This window comes from Cyprinodon variegatus, unplaced genomic scaffold (genome assembly GCF_000732505.1).
Source record: "Cyprinodon variegatus isolate N-32 unplaced genomic scaffold, C_variegatus-1.0 Scaffold158, whole genome shotgun sequence".
Taxonomy (NCBI): Eukaryota; Metazoa; Chordata; class Actinopteri; order Cyprinodontiformes; family Cyprinodontidae; genus Cyprinodon; species Cyprinodon variegatus.
Genome location: NW_015150611.1, coordinates 950,304 through 967,056, shown reverse-complemented (window position 1 = coordinate 967,056; position 16,753 = coordinate 950,304). Strand labels below are relative to the sequence as shown.

The window sequence follows — 16,753 nt, the reverse complement described above, 5'->3', positions numbered from 1 at the left end:
CATATATATATATATATATATATATATATATGGGTTTACATTTGTTCTATTGTCTTCTTCCTATGATGGTTTGAACAGTGGTCTGTGAGATGATAAAGATTTAGATTACTTCTAACTTCATCCCTTAATAGGCCGATAATCCCTTCTGATCTCCCTCTTTTTTTTTTGTCCCAGCTCACAGTTGTAGTGAAGTACTTTTTCCAGTTTGGTTTCTTCCCCTGGACCACGTCTGCCTACAGAGGAATCAATGCAGACCGGCCCTTTGCCCTGCCTAATATCATCGGAGTGGAGAAGAAAGATGGTTATGTCCTCTTTGACCTCATCCAGCTGCTTGCTCTGTTCTTTCATCGATCTATTCTGAAGGTAAATCTATTCTTTGACAACGAATTGTGACACGGATGCCAGCGGGGTAGTTCTCATTTCTTTTTCCCAAATTTAAAGTGCCACGGGTTGTGGGATAACAAAGAGGTCGAGATGCCTGACTTCTTCAAGAAGCTGAAGAAGAAAGTCGACAAGAAGAAGATGACGGGAGCAGATAAGATGGGGAGAAAAGAAAGATCTTTACGCCAGATGAAATTCCTCCCCTTTCAGGCCTCCACCACCTCCATCTTCTGCCGACAAAAGAAAGAGGATTCTGGTGGTGAGAAAAGTTTCTCTAGGAGCTGTCTAACATGTTGGATGGTTTATAAATATGTAATCTGTATCCTTGAAGAGGTGAAGCCGAAGAAGCAGTCCAGCAAGAAAAAGAGAGGAGAGAGACGTACTGCTCCTCTGTCCCGGAAGCAGAGGATCAGACAGCACATCAGAGAGAAGATGCTGCAGGTCAAAACTGCTGCCATAGAGGTGTACGTTGTTTCTCTCCTGGACTTTTTATCATTATTCTTCTATATTTATTGTATATAGAATCCCTCGAGATCCGAAATTCTGCAGCAGAGACAGAAAAGCAGCCATGATAGTAGGAATATGGATGGAGCTGAATACAAATGCATGCCACACTTTCCAGATTCTATTTCGTAAAATATTGTAGCTTTAACTTTCTTTTTTTCCTGATATTGAAAATCATGAAATACTTTGCATCAGTCAGTCATTGAAATTACCCCCAATGGAACTCTCTACCAATATATATGAAGTTATACACATATTAATGTGTTTATTTCAGCGGGATGGAGAGAAGTGACATGTTTTCCTCTCCCTCTCCTCTTTTCAGAGCTCTTCACATCTATCTCCCGATAAGGCAGTTCTTCTATGACATCATTCACCCTGACTACAGTCCTGTTTGTGACGTCTACGCCCTCATGTTTCTTATTGATGTCGTCAATTTCATTGTGACCATATATGGCTACGGCGCCTTTGGGGTACACACATAAAAATACAGCTAGTTACAGCATGCCATCATAATTCAACAGGAAGGTGTGTAGAATTTGAAACTGTTTTCACCACCTCTTTAGAAATATTCTGCATCAGTGGACATCTCAGAGACTCTGTCAGAGGACCAAGTTCCTGAGGCCTTTCTGGTCATGCTGCTCATCCAGTTTGGTACCATGATTGTCGACCGTGCCCTGTACCTGAAGAAGTCTCTGCTGGGGAAATGTGTTTTCCAGGTTGTGTTGGTGTTCGGCATTCACTTCTGGATGTTCTTCATCCTTCCTGGGGTCACAGAGAGGTCAGGGCTTGATTCGTAAACTCACTTTTGGAACTTTGCATGAACCCTGAAATTCCTCATCAATAATCAGCCTCCAGGTTTAAACTAAAAGCATGAGTTTGACATCTTGTAATTTACTTTTCTATGTTAAGAATCATATTCAGAAATAAATTATGACAATACAGGGTTTAGATGCGGAGTAAATCAAAAGTTCTTTACAATTAACTTAAAATGTGTTTGTTTATGGTGCAACGGAATTACATAAATGTTGGTTTTTGACAGGTGTTCTCATTGGAAGAGCTCAATGATTTATTAGATTGACGCTAAGTCCATTTAAGTAGCTTCACGTTAGCCTGCTTTATCTTGTCCAGAATCTGTTTTCACTCACGTTTGAGATGATCGCCTTCTTGTTTCCACATTTTAACCACCTGACCCGACTGACCCACATTTGAAGGAAAAATATTTAAGATGTTAAGGAACATTTCAGAATCCACGTTCCAGGGGATATTTATAGCCAGGGGAGAATGGTTTACATATTTGGACACGATAACAGCTTGAATTGTCTCTGTAAAGTGCCGTGTGATGACATGTATTGTGAATTGTTGCTATCTAAATTAAATGAATTGAATAATAAGGAGGGTTTGGCTTTAAACCAACGAGCAGTGTCAAGCTTGGTGTTGGCCTTGTCATGCTGAGGGTTTGTTGCGTTTGGTGCGTTGCACAATGTTGCAGAATCTTTACTAAGAAGAATTATTTAATAGCTATTCAGAGCTATAATAAAAACTTGTTGGGTACAAAAACACTGCTGAATATGCAGTTTGCTTAGAATTATTTAAATATATATTAGAGAAATTTAAGATATATTAGAGATATAAAATCCTAAACCTGTAATGACTATATGTAATGCACAATACATTAAAACTTGTGTAACCACTCCTGGTTTTTTATACTTTGCATATAAACCTTTCTAAATAAATATGATTTTCATGCCTATAAATAATCAGTCCTTGTAAACTGATCACCAGAAACCTGGGTTAGGTTTGCATCACTTAAAATTAATAAACTCATTAGAAACAAATATATGCAACTTTTATTAGCAGAAGAAGGAACATACTAGACTGAAAAAGCATTTTTATTACATGCTGAGTCGTTTTGCTATCACAGTAAACTCAGACACTATAGAGGCAGTGAATCTGTTGCTTAGTAATAAACACAGAAAGGTTGATAATTGATGTCTCTGTTATCCCTTTTATCTGTTTGATCCAGGAGGTTCAACAGAAACCCCATCGCTCAGCTTTGGTATTTTGTAAAGTGCATCTACTTTGGCCTGTCTGCCTATCAAATCAAGTGTGGCTACCCAAACCGCATCCTGGGCAACTTCCTTACCAAGAATTACAACTACCTCAACCTCTTCCTCTTTCAAGGGTACAATTTCATTCAGGAGGGACCTAAACCATACAAATAAAAACCCTACCTTTTAAAACACATCAACTTATTAATGTATTTTTCTTTTTTTTGAATGGATGTCTTCTTCTCACCTTTCAGCTTTCGGATGGTTCCTTTCCTCACAGAACTGAGGGCTGTGATGGATTGGGTTTGGACAGACACCACTCTCTCTCTCTCTAGCTGGATTTGTGTTGAAGACATCTACGCTAATATATTTATCCTCAAATGCTGGAGAGAGTCTGAAAAAGTAAGAGAGGATTTTTAAGTATGTATATTTAACCATATAGTGCCTTGTTATAGCGTCCAAACCTACAACCTAAGACTGTGACTTGGGCTGCAAAGAAAGTTGGAATGTTTGTTTTCAGCCCAGTTTCCACTGACATCTCTTAATAAAGTCCAATATAAGCCGTTTGCCTTCAGGAGTCACATAAAAAGAGAACAGAGTCTAGAGGTGACTGGAATCTGTGGAAATACTTGAGTATTGCAACATGTAGATGATCTTCCAAGCTGCTGGGCACTAAGCTATTTTGCAAAGAAGAATGGACAAAACCTTCATTCTGTCGATGTAAAGGTAGTTTAACAAAGCATTTTATACACTTTTTTTTTAAGGTCCACATCTGTATGAGAACCTTTGCTATAATCTTTTGTTACTGTAACACTATAATTTCCCAATTGTGAGAAAATACAGGGATTTTCTATTCTATTTACCTATTTGGATGAGCTGAGTAATATAATTTTCTCCTCACAGTTTCACCTTACTGTTGTTAGTTTATCACATGAATCTCTGTAAAATACACTGAAGTTTTTTGCTCTCAGAATGTGAAAAAGTTCAACGATATAAATACTTTTGCAGCCACTCTACTACTGTACAACTAATTTAAACATTCAGGACGTCATGATTGAAAGTCCATAAAGCAATTAGTCAATATGATTAAATGTTTCCCTATTTAAAGAAATGCAATGTGAAAGAGATTTTAGTTTAAATTAGGATTGTTTATCTTAACAAGAAGCGGCTAATCGGCTGTGAACTATTTTCCAGAAATATCCACACCCTCCAGGGCAAAAGAAGAAAAAGGTGGTGAAATATGGGATGGGAGGCTTCATCATCTTCGCTCTGATTAGCATCATCTGGTTCCCGCTCCTCTTCATGTCTCTGGTCCAGTCAGCGGTGGGAGTAACCAATCAGCCGGTGGATGTCTCCATCCAGCTCAGCATCGCAGGATATGAGGTCAGTGTTGGTAGCAGCTAAAACGCTGTCTGATAATGTTTTACATTAGACACAGAAAAATGTGGAAGCTACCATTTTAATCTCTGGCTACAAATGAGCATGCCTTTATGTTACTTCTCCATGTTTGCTCCCTTTCACAGCCTCTGTTTTCCATGAGCGCCCAGGAGCAGAACTTGGTTGCATACTCAGAAGCTGGATTCAACCGACTCACAAAAGTTTATGCTACTCATCCAGTAAGATATGTTCATTGTTCAGCAAAATAAAATAAAAAAAACCTGTAGCTACAATTAATTAAAAAGAGGAGAAATATCTGTTTAGATGTGTGCTTCAGATTCATATCAGTCCAGATGAATAAATCCTACTTATAACAGAAAACTGATGAATATATCAAAGCCCTTAAACACACTTAAAGGACTTACATAGAGATTCAATTCTTTAAGGTTGAAAATCCTCAGAGGCTAATTTCCAGTTTAAATAAAATCAGAGTTTCCAAGTGTCATAATTTAGTGATGCCATTTACTGAAAGCCATTAGAACAAGATGTAATGCTGTTCCCCCTCACTATGTGTTCCAGGGTGCTATGCAGTTCCTGATGAACTATGAAGCAGAGGATATTGTTGTTGCTAAAATCAAAAGTGATGCCAGTCTGCTATGGACCATCAGCCCTGCCAGTCGTGCAGCGATGATTGAGGAACTGAGCAACTCTTCTCACATATACATCACTTTACGATGGACACTGCTCAGGTTAGGCTCTGGTTGCTTTTTTTCTTTGTATTTCATTTGCAAACACCTGGATCTACAAAAGAGGAGGTAGTGGTTGCTGACCCAAACATGGAGGAATTCCACAAAGTCATCAGCAATAATGCAGACAGGAAGGAATCGCAGAGAATAGTGGGAGGAGCTGAAAGAGTGTCTGGTTGTGTTTTCCAACTGCAAAGATGGCTTTAAAAAAAAAATCTTTCTACACATAAATAAAGACATTTGGTCATGCCAGGAATGACTCTTCAGTCCAGGAGGAAAAACCTCTGATTGTTTGGTGGATGCATTTACCACCCACTCCAAATAAGATTTAAAAATCATCTCTTTTTATGCTTTGATCTAAAATAATTGAAACATTTTGCTCTAGTGGTCATCTTAAAATCAAATCAAAAATGCTATTCAGTAAACACATTAAGTAAGGTAGGTTTACAGTTTAATTACAAACAGTGTTTGTATTTTTGTGTTAAAAAACATCATGTGTTTGATGTTATGGGGTGTCTTTTCTAGAAGCAGAAGTCGCATTTATAAATGCTCTTTTATAACAACTGCAAATTTTGCAATCAAGCACTTAACTGGATGCTTTGTAAAATTTTAATTCAGGTTTGGTTTTCTCCATCTGTACTTTTAGGTCTTAGATGAGTTATTTTTCCTATTAAAGAAACTTCAAGAGGCAATGAAATTATTATTTGACCTGCATTTCATTAATAATAATTATTCATGAAAAAGCATTATTAACACAAATTAGTACCAAGTGTTCATGCATGTCTTGTCTTATATTATTAAACTGTATGCAATACACATTATTGCCTTTAAAAATGATGTTTCCAGCTTCAGATGTACTCATGTGATGTGCTCTACTCTGCAGGAACGCGTCCATATCGATGAATGTGGAGGCGGTGGGAGAACACACAGTAAAGTTTGATGATAAGGCCTTAAGGGACGGGATTGTCCAAATGCTCAAAGGAAACAGCAACCAACCTGTGTGAGTCTCTCTATAAGCACAAGCTGGACTTCACTCCCAGGGACACTACTGCTCTGAGCTGAAACGTTGGACAACAGAGATTCTCATATCACCCTCACCCCCTAGAATAGCTGTTCTCATTGTAATGATGCCAACTTGCTTGATGGTCGCCAAACTGATCAGAGAGGATCAATTATGCAAGTAATGATACTGTATTACAACAACATAGTTATTTGCAAACCTGCATTTTGCAAAAAGCCAAAGTCATAGAGTAATAAAAGCAGATATTTTTGAGTGCAGCCATCCCAAGGGGAGTTCAGGTAAGTAAACTGGAGATCAAACTTTTTTTTCTGCCCCTATAAAAAAATGTGTTTTGTGCTGTCTTTGCAGGATGATTCATTCTCTTTTGCCAAAATACATACGAGGTCCCAAAGGACAAGACTCCAAAATGGCGACCAGGATGTTAGTAGGTAAGCAACTTCACAGTAAAAGGGATACATTCCCCTTTTTTAATGCTTTGAGTCCCCAGAAAAATAGAAATTAAGTTCTTAAGTTACTAAATTTACTTCAGCCTCCACACTTTCTCTTAGCTAACTGTTGCAATGATTATATGTTCATAGAAAAAGAAAATAAGATCCTCAAATGTTTTTTTTTTTTTTTCTTTCCATGTATCGGTCTGATGTGCTTTTATTGTGTTGCTGTGTGATTATTAAGTTTCTCATCTGGATATTTCCTTCAGACTCATCAGAGCGCCCGGATCTTAAGGGGCTTGCCTTCTTCAGGCCCATATCCATCCGGCTTCAGCAGGTCAACGGGTCGTCAAACAAAGAGGCAGACCAGTGGTGGGTGGTAGAGGAGTGCTCTTCTGTTCTCATCTCCTCTGAACAAAAATGCCAAAGCATCGAAATCGTGATTTTCAACGATAAAGTCAGTCCTTCAAGTCTGGGCTTTCTGGCCGGACATGGGTAGGTTACATAAAAATTTCATTTGCCAAGTTATTTTAATTTTTTTATCTGATTTACCAAAATATGCAGATTATTAAATGTTTTATAATAAATGTCTGTGGGTCAGTGTTTATTTCTATTTAATTCATATCAGGTTCTAGTTGGGGAAAGAATATCAGATCAACATATATATTTCTCTCAACACCAAAGTGAAAAGGAATTGACTTTCCAACCGTTTAAGATTTTTTACAAAGATAAGAATTAGTGAAACACATTTTCTTATATTTTTTGCCCCATGATGAAATAGTTGACCACAGAGCAGATAAAGCAAAATTACATGATTTTGTTTAGACTCGTTTTGTTCTTATTGTTGCAGAATCGTTGGCCTGTACATGTCGGTGGTGCTGGTCATCGGGAAGTTTGTCCGGGAATTCTTCAACGGGATATCCCGCTCCATCATGTTTGAGGAACTTCCCTGTGTGGACAGGGTCCTGAAGCTCTGCACGGACATCTTTGTTGTTCGAGAGACCGGAGAGATGGAGCTGGAAGAGACGCTGTTTGAGAAACTCATCTTCCTCTATCGATCCCCAGAGACCATGATCAAGATGACCAGAGAGAAGAAAGACAGCTAGGACTCGAGACCCTACCCACTGTTAGTATGGGTTGAAAATGTTCACTCTGGTGTTGTGGGGGGAGCGAGGATTAAAGGCGACAAGTGATCAGTTCTGACAGTGAGAGCTGTCAAAAACACTATGCAGCAAGATCTTCAGGTTTAGAGTAAATGTTAGAATCAAAAGTATTTCCTGTTGTAGAGAGATTACCATTATCTCTTTCCTGGGACATATTTGTTATATTGAAAAAACAAATATAATCTTTAAATAGGGAATGTTCTTTGATTGTTCATTAAACCTTCAATTAAACCAATGCTAATTTCAGTAGGTGTTTTTAAAGTAAGCTTAACCTAGTACAAAAAATGTACAAAAGCCTGTTATTATTAATAGGACATGACCCTTAAGAGTTATTTTCCAAGTTCTTTTTAAATCAGATGTAAGACAAAATACTAATGAAACTGGGATGTTTAATATATATTTTTGATTTGGGCATAGAATTATTACTCAAGTTAAAGTACAACCAAAGAGTTTGTAGAGCTGGTATAAGGCATCTTCCCTGACACAATTTCACTAGTTTGAATGGTAACAGAAAGTTTGATTTAGTGGATTAAAGGAAAATAAATTCAAATGTGAACGAAAAATTTTACTTCACTGGAAACCTTCAAAGACAGGCTTTCCAGAAGATGAACAATTTTAAATGATAAATACCTTTAACCTGAAATGGCAGCTTCCAATGAAGAAATCTATTCTAGTGATTCATTATGATTGTAGAGCAGGGCAATATGGACACATATTGGAGAGACAACAGACCCGAAATGCCTCCCTCCACAACACCCCAAGTATCAGAGTTGGTCACTAAGCAATATTGTATTTAACAATCTTTGAACTGTACCACTGGTCAAATATTCCTGCCAACTTGAAGCCCGATTTGCAATGCATGCGTGTCTGATGGTTTTAGGTTTAGGATTTGATGACATGTATTATTGATCCTTCTATAAGGTTAAACTACAATCTTTGACAGGTGAATGTATTAAAAAAAATAAAGAAGTCATGCCTTGGTAAACACTGTGTTCCTGTACACTGAATCATAAATAAATACAAAAACTTGTTATATGATAAAACTCGTTCTACACATCTTTACCATGTTCGACAACAGAACACTAAAGAGGCAAATCATTCATGATGGCCATTTTTAATTACATATAAAGATCAATTTCATTCAGGTCCCAGTTGCTAACATGTGGTTCCAGATGTTCTCCAAACTCTTCTTCTCCATGTTTTGAAGGACAGGAGGGAAACAGGGCCTCAAAAACCAGGAAGAAACTATTTACACAACAGCTTCACATCCTGAAAGGAAACGAGAGAAAATCCTTTTACTAGTAATTCAATTTTGGAATAGATTACACAATTAACCATGTTTGAGTGGTACAGCATCAATCAATGAAACGCTCTTATAGTATTGCTTGCTTATTTGGGCCACACATTTTTACACATACATCCATAGCTACAGTAGGTGAAAACAAGACGCCTCAGTTTAGAGCATGAATACTCAAAATGAACCCAGCAGACCTCTATAGGTAGGCCAACATGTACTTAAAGACATCATAGATGGGAATATAATCAACATAGGAAAGGAATTATCTACTATAAGCTTTTTTTCCCCCATCAGAGTAGAACATTTACTTTAAATACAACTTATATGAATAAAAACAAAATGGAATATTTAACTTTGTTCATGTGTGAATGCCAAAAAATTACACATTTGTGTGTGTATATAGTTTTTGACAAAACAATAATTATGTGACGAAAATTCATTTGTTTTTCCTCATTTTGCAGATACACAATATATTCCTGTTCAAATATCCTAGCTTTACACCTAGCCATCAGTGTATAAACTATTTTTGGATAGTGCAACAGGGAACCAATTAAGTACACATCCATGCTACTTTTATGCATGAAATGCACTCTTGCCACAGAAATCACAGCTATAATTAAGTGGGGATCTTATGTAAATAAAATCAATGTTGAAAAGGTCCATGCAGGACGTGTCAAAACAAAATGTTAAGGAGTAGTAGTCTGCTCTGGTGGTGCGCAGCAGTCTTTAATTCAATCTAAGCAAGATTTAAAATTTATTTATCAAAAATCAGCAGATCTGATATGTCAGCAGATAGATGCAGTTAGCTTTAAGGATCAGGTTCCATCAATATTATAAGTAGTTTATAACAACTTTCCGAGTTTGACAGAAATGTTTTAGATGAAAATATAAATAAACTGAAAATAAGTGGCCAAGTTTTTGTTTAATTAACCTTTTGCTATCCGATTATTGATAAATTCATCGAAAAAAAATTATATAGTATTTGATTTGCAAAATAATCTTAAATTGCAGCTCTAATCTAAAATAATCTGGGTAAAGGTTGCTTATTAGCCTTCAATGTCATCCTCACTGACCTAAATGCGGGAAGAAACATCAGGATGAAAAGAGCTAATCCAGCTATATTAAGAAGAAACAAAACTTACATGCTGTTTTGGGCTTTGTGATTTTGACGCTGGCTTCTGCGGCCTTTAGTGCCTCGGTTCTGAACTGCGGTTTCAGCGCAGCCCGCACAGCGTTGGCGCAGATAGCAGAGAAGCGGATGTAGCTGGAAGGACACAATGGTTAGCCTGATACTAAACAACATACAATATTATGTCTAAATGTGGCCGGGATGATAAGTTACATTTGTCTCAAGTTAAATATTATGTATCAAGAATAATTTTACCGTTTGTTTAATCATAAACTTTAATAAAATCTCATGCAGATAGGTCAAGTATTAAAGCTAACTGATGCTAATAGCACATAGCAGGGCAATGAAATTTAATTTAAGGCTATCTTACAAACATTAGAAAATGGCTTTAATTGCACAAACACGTTACTCTAGATATTACGGTTTTCTATGAAGTAACTCAAGGTTAATTCATATAAAACTACTATAATTTAATTTACCTCAGGCCTGCCTGTCTCCAGTATGCAACCATTTTGACTGCTTTATTCCTTCAAGGACAGGTCGATTGGTTGCGTGATGACGTAATTTAACGTACGCTCGGCCCGCACTGTCCAATAACAAACGTTCCTGGCAGTGATTGACAGGGATGACGATTTGAAGCCGCGCCCATTAGAAATAACCTCTTATGTTTCTGGATAAGTCTTATTTAAAATAACTTTTAAAATACTTGAAAATTCAGCTCAATTCAACATTTTTTTGTTTTGTTTTGTTTTTAATCAGAAGGAGAACTGTAATGTTGCTATATTGTTTGTTATTGTAGTTGTTTTCGTTGTGTGATTGTTGTAACTATCTGTTTGCACGAATGAACTTCTGTAATATTATGTTTATAAGGAAATCTGTAAGGAAAGATAGTTTCTGAAGAGGATGTTGTTAATATTGTGTTTGAGGTTTTTTCCCTTTTTTTGTGTATACCAGTTTTGGATACAAATTTTGAAAGAAATTCAATTTAACGTTTTCATTTATTAACACTTTACTTTCTAATGTAGTATGAATATGAAGGTTTCTGTGGTCTGATTGACTGACTGAAACTGAGGTTTGAAACAAAGATTCCAGAATGAGGACTGATTTTAGATTTAGGTCAAATATTAAGTAAGCATTATGACAAAAACGCAACAAAAACAATAAAATAATATCAGTCTAGATCATGAAAATGTATTTTTTCCCCAGTATTGTTTTTAACAGTACTGGGGAAAAAATAATTTTATAATAATACAATTATCATAAAATCTTAAATTCACTATCTTAAAAAAAAAGAGTAAGCAAAACAATTTATATGATAAATAAATTAATATATTTTAGATTGTTCTGGATACTGGTGCAATACTTTTCCTGCCACCAGGGGGCAGTGTGGCTGCTCAGTAAAAGTACGCCGAAGAAAGGCTTNTGAACCTCTTCACTAACAATGGCAATAAACCCGATTCTGATTCTGATTCTGATTCTGAGTTGTGTTTGTAAGGAAATCTTCAAAAGAAAAAAAGATAGTTTTCTAAAGAGTATGTCGTTTTTGAGGGTTTTTTCCCCCTTTTTTGTTTATATCAGTTTTGGATAAACATTTTGAAGCAAATCCACTATCCATTTTAACGTTTTCATTTATTAACACTTTACTTTGTAATGTCGTATGCATATCAAGGTGTCTGTGGTCTGACTGAAACTAAGATTTGAAATAAAGATTCCAGAATGAGGATTGATTTTAGATATAGGTCAAATATTAAGTAAATATTATGACAAAAACGCAACAACACCAAAACAATATCAGCCTAGGACCGGAAAATGTTTTTCCACAATATTGTGATCAACAGCATTTTAATCTCATAATAATAAAAATCTTAGATAATAATCTTAGATCTAGAACAAATGGTTATTAAATCATATAATAAGGTGTTTTTTTTTATCTAAAAAAGAGAAAACAAAAAAAAGTATATATTTTAGATTGTTCTGGATACTGGTGCAATACTTTTCCTGCCACCAGGGGGCAGTGTGGCTGCTCAGTTAAAGTACACCGAAGAAAGGCTTCCCTCATTGCTTCAGTCGGTCTTTCGTCCTTCTTCCCTTCGGGCACGCTGTCATTAAGTCGCCCCGGCTCCCAAGCTTCTGACATAAAAGCCTGAAATAATGAAGATCTGGGCGTCAGAGCACATTTTCAAGTAAGTGTATCCCTTTCTATTATGATATCTAACCGTGCGCAACTAAGGTTTTATCTGTTGTGTAACTCGGGTTGTTCCCTCTTCCTCTTTGTAATCGTTGCTGTTGTTAGTTAGCTTCCTCGGCTAAGGTTGTAGCGAAGTTAGGTAACTTGACGGGAAGCTGCTTAAAGTACATTCCGGACATTTATTAGTCTGTTTATAATGGCTAGCACGGCAGGGTTTTAGCTTTTAAACATGAATATTTAAATTTTGTTGAATGGAAATAAACCGTTAGTTAGCCAAGTTTTAGTTTTAGCATGCTTTTTTTTTTTTATTTTGTTTATTATTCTTCGCTCCTTGTTTATTTTTAAGCATATTTATCATATTAAGACTTGCTTTTATGTTAAACTTGGTGGTTTTCAGGGAGAGCTGCCAGTTAAATGTTACGTATAATATTTTCAGCGTTACATAACTGTCATAACTGTGCGAGTCTGTCGCTGCAGAGACCTCCCTCCTTCCCTCATTAAATAAGCAATGCTTTATTTACGTGCCGCCCCATTCAGGGCTACCGAACTAAGCTCCATGCAGAACAATAGTCTGGTTTGTGGCATTTTTCATCTCTAGAAGTTTCTGGGTAAGCTCAGACGTAGTGATGCTCTGATGCTCTGAGTCTGCGCAATCCGCTACCTGGAAACGACCAGTCAGTGCGCCATTGATTAGTTCTGTGTGATTCTGAATCCTGTGACATAATCATCTTCCTGCAGACGCGTTTCAATGCACAAGTAAAAAGAGAAATGTGTTTGCCCATATATATATATATATATATATATATATATATATATATATATATATATATATATATATATATATACGCACACAACACAGTCTTTCTGGGCCCCCCTCTAAACCTGTATTGTTTGTTTTTCACCTCCCCCTTATGCCTTTAAAGTCTAATTTTTTAACAAGCTGATGCTTTATAGCAGGTATAGCCAATAAAAAATCTGCAGGGTCAGAATAAAGAAAATTGCCAACCAGTAATGGTCCAGAGACATTTTTATATATAATCTCTTACTGTTTATGCATTCATGTTATACATTGAATTTTTAAATAAAAAGAAAAGAAAATTATTTTCCACTTTAAAATCTAAAGTGTTTTTTGAAACAGAGAACAACAATCATTCAGTTTGGTATATAGACAATTTCCTGATTCACATATTTTATAAAACACCTGAACTGACCGTTTATTTTCTTTCTTTTTTATGGCTTAAGGAGAGCTGTGATCTTTAGGCTGCTCTGCAAGGCTTTAACACTTGGTTTGAATGGACATAAAAAGCCATTCTCAAGCACATATCAAGGCGCTCATTTTGAGCCTTTATCCATATTTATTTTTGATTATGTTCATGATGGAGAATGCTGCTTCACAGCAGGAGGTTGAGCCAAACATACTCTTAAATGTTCAGGCTCCGCTCTGGTCCGGCGTGGTCTAGATCCATAATTGTAATCCCACCAAACCGGAAAAAAAAAAAAACGAGAAGATCCGGTTTTTCAAATTAAAATATAGTAACAACAGATTGGTAACTACAAATTGGAGCATAATTCTTATATATTTCAAAAAACTAACACCGTTTATTTAAAAGATTGGATGCAAAATATTGGTACTTCAACAGACCAGGAAGCAGATTTCCCACCTCCATCAGAAACCGTACATGTGCTGGATGCTGGTGGGGATTTTTTAAATATGTCATATTAATTTCTGCATGTTTTTCAATTTAATGATAATATCGCGCATGTTCTCCTCGAGCTCCAAGGATAAGTCGGAGTGCAGCGATAGGGGAGGAACAGCGGAGGCTTTAGGCTTTGCTTTGCACAGGAGGTCTGGAGCGCTGTAGAGCGGAGACGGAGGATGTGGGATTTCATGGTAACAGGAGAAGCGGCGCAAGTTACATTTAGACACTGTTTTCAGACAACATGCATCAAATTATAGATGTTTTCAATCAGGTTGGATCCGGATTATCCAGCAGGTGGGTCCAGATCCGGACTGCGGTCCGCTAATCCGTGACCTCTGCTCTATAGACAGCATTGCCAGACCATTGAATCTTCCTGGTACATCCTTGAGCCCAGATAGTTTTTTATTATCTTAATTTTACTGACAGCCCAATCACCTCCAGTCAGTCAAAGGTACAGATAGGAAAATCTGAAGCAGGTTGTTACATTTCCAATAACAATTTTTGTATGTGCAATTTCTTTCATGCCCTGGAAATCTTTCATATCTTTCTGCATTTAATGTTGGATATTTTCTTCTCATCTATTGAATTTATTTCACTAGTTGATCTTTTCTCTACTTCATAAGAGAACAGCAAGCACGGCAAAATATAGCCTTCTCTGACCTGCTGTATATTAACCAGTCCCTAACTCTGCCCTCTGAATTTTCTGGCAGTTCATTTGGCATCTCTAATAAAGGCTTCCGTTTTGCCATTAAACGCACAACAGTCAGAATCAGTCATTTTTCTTGGCCACAGCGCAGGATCATTGAAATTAATGGTGTGATCGGAGAGTCTGAGCCAATATGCTCAGTCCAGTCTCTGGAAGTGGGTTTGGTACTCACAACCTCAGGATTCCAAGCCCTATGGCCTAACCACTAAGCCACCACTTGCCACGTTACTGCAGGACTTTATTGTTAACTTAGTTTTAAAAAAATGCTTACTTCTATATTTATAGATCTGAATGTTAACTCAAAGTTTCTTTGCTTTTATGTGGGAGCAATCCCACTTTAAGCATATTAACACCACCTAAAGGGCTGGACTGAGAAAAATATATAAAAAATAATTCTTGTTTAATATGATGTGACCAAGATTGAGGTTAGAAATAGTGTTTTATTAAATTGCAATTATATTTGGAACAGTAACTCCTGATTTATTTATTTTTTTGGCTCACATTTAACATTCATACAATTGTCTCATTGTTTTCCTGTTAACAGCCATCCATGGGAGACGGTGACCAAGGCAGCAATGCAGAAGTACCCCAACCCCATGAACCCCAGTGTGTTTGGTGTTGACGTTCTGGACAGAAATGTGGATTCAGAAGGACGGTTACACAGCACCAGACTACTCAGCACAGAGTGGGGGCTTCCGGCCATGGCAAAATCAGTATGTCTACTGATCAAAAAGGCTTTTTGTTTTATTATTAAAAGAAAATTCAAACTCTTTTGCTGTGCCTCAGGCTTGATGAGTGTCTTTGATTTCAGATTATTGGAGTAACAAGAACCTGCACCTACGTTCAAGAGCATTCAGTCGTGGACCCCAACCAGAAAACCTTTGAGCTACAGTCAACAAATGTGAGTAAAACCAATAAAAAGAGTTAGACATGGGAAGGGTTTCTGGGTTCAAAGTTACTTAAGCAAATTAATCTGTTTTACCCAAAGTTAGGTTTGATAAGAGGGGACAAAAATGAAACTATAAATAGACGTAAACGTTTGCAATGTTTGCCCTTGGTGTTGTTTATAGCTTGACTTTGACTAAAGGGCTTTAGTTTTTGTTTGCTGTGGGTCAATTAAAACCTTCATCTGGCCTTTTCTGCCAGCAAGCTTCCTTTTCTACCCTGTCACATTTATCCCAAATGTAACCAGTGACCACTCCTAATTTATACATGATTATAGAAGTGTTTTTTTTTTTTCAGTTTTTAGCTTAAAATTGACTTTTTACGTTAAGTAGTTTGCTAAGTATGTAGATTTAAACAGAGTAAAGATAAGTAACCAAATAAATTCAGGTAAGAAACATTCACTACACAGGTTTGAATTCCTTTGACATGAAAACGAACCGACACAAACCTGCATAGTCAGAAACTGGTGAAAGAGGGACGATATGCGTTTTTGTTGTTAGACATTCTCAGACTATGAGGAGGATGAGCAAACATTGCCAGTAAATTACACTTCCAGCTTCATCGGTTGTAAAAATCCATTTGCTCTTCATTTAAATGTGTTATTTAAAAGTTCTGGCTTTTATTTCTGCTTAGATCTCCTTCACCAACATGGTATCTGTGGATGAGAAGCTGACATACAAGCCCCACCCAGAAGACCCTGGAAAGTAAGTAATCCCAACTTCTCCTTTAGCTTGAAGCCAGGTGTATTCAGATCCTAAGAAGTGATGTCCTAGCCTCGTGAGACCATCCTGATCTCGCGAGCTTTCAAGGTTTCGCTCGCAGATCAGTCTGGAGACTCTCCGTTAAAGAAAATTTGGAGCCGTTCACCAAACGAACGTCCAATCAGCATTGGCTCTGAGGCGGGTTGAGGTGTGACGCAACGAGAAGCGCGACAGTTCAGTCTAAAGAACATGGCGGCTTCAGCCGATGAAACTAACGTTAACGTGGCTAACGAGCAAGTTTTATCGGAATTACAGAGTATTTCTTCACTGAAAGAAGAGCAAAACACTGCTCTGGAGGCTTTTCTCAGAGGTAAAGATGTTTTTGCTCTTCTCCCGACTGGTTTCGGCAAGAGTTGCCT

The 16,753-nt window shown here is 37.0% G+C and overlaps 3 protein-coding genes across 3 annotated transcripts in view; 2 read left to right on the top strand and 1 right to left on the bottom strand.

The window, feature by feature from the left end:
- Positions 1-7,696, top strand: part of LOC107086635 (piezo-type mechanosensitive ion channel component 2-like) — a 43,662-nt gene extending 35,966 nt beyond the window's left edge. Inside the window, exons 43-56 of the mRNA XM_015377725.1 lie at positions 175-363; positions 442-640; positions 713-845; positions 1,208-1,355; positions 1,449-1,663; positions 2,909-3,067; positions 3,188-3,335; positions 4,128-4,316; positions 4,457-4,549; positions 4,890-5,059; positions 5,940-6,056; positions 6,426-6,505; positions 6,775-7,000; positions 7,356-7,696. Of these exons, the coding sequence (XP_015233211.1) occupies positions 175-363; positions 442-640; positions 713-845; positions 1,208-1,355; positions 1,449-1,663; positions 2,909-3,067; positions 3,188-3,335; positions 4,128-4,316; positions 4,457-4,549; positions 4,890-5,059; positions 5,940-6,056; positions 6,426-6,505; positions 6,775-7,000; positions 7,356-7,611 (2,322 nt within the window). The 3' untranslated portion in view covers positions 7,612-7,696. The remainder of the gene's footprint in view (positions 1-174; positions 364-441; positions 641-712; positions 846-1,207; positions 1,356-1,448; positions 1,664-2,908; positions 3,068-3,187; positions 3,336-4,127; positions 4,317-4,456; positions 4,550-4,889; positions 5,060-5,939; positions 6,057-6,425; positions 6,506-6,774; positions 7,001-7,355) is intronic.
- A 1,070-nt stretch (positions 7,697-8,766) lies between these two features.
- atp5e (ATP synthase, H+ transporting, mitochondrial F1 complex, epsilon subunit) lies at positions 8,767-10,688 on the bottom strand. Its single transcript, XM_015377748.1, has 3 exons — positions 10,574-10,688; positions 10,108-10,229; positions 8,767-8,937 (listed from the first exon to the last, which is right to left on the bottom strand). Coding segments are annotated over exons 1-3 (156 nt in total). The 5' UTR covers positions 10,606-10,688; the 3' UTR covers positions 8,767-8,935.
- Positions 10,689-12,120: 1,432 nt separating this feature from the next.
- Positions 12,121-16,753, top strand: part of LOC107086692 (PRELI domain containing protein 3B-like) — a 6,860-nt gene continuing 2,227 nt past the window's right edge. The window contains exons 1-4 of the mRNA XM_015377803.1: positions 12,121-12,277; positions 15,233-15,401; positions 15,500-15,589; positions 16,267-16,337. Coding sequence (XP_015233289.1) covers positions 12,246-12,277; positions 15,233-15,401; positions 15,500-15,589; positions 16,267-16,337 — 362 coding nt within the window. The 5' untranslated portion in view covers positions 12,121-12,245. The remainder of the gene's footprint in view (positions 12,278-15,232; positions 15,402-15,499; positions 15,590-16,266; positions 16,338-16,753) is intronic.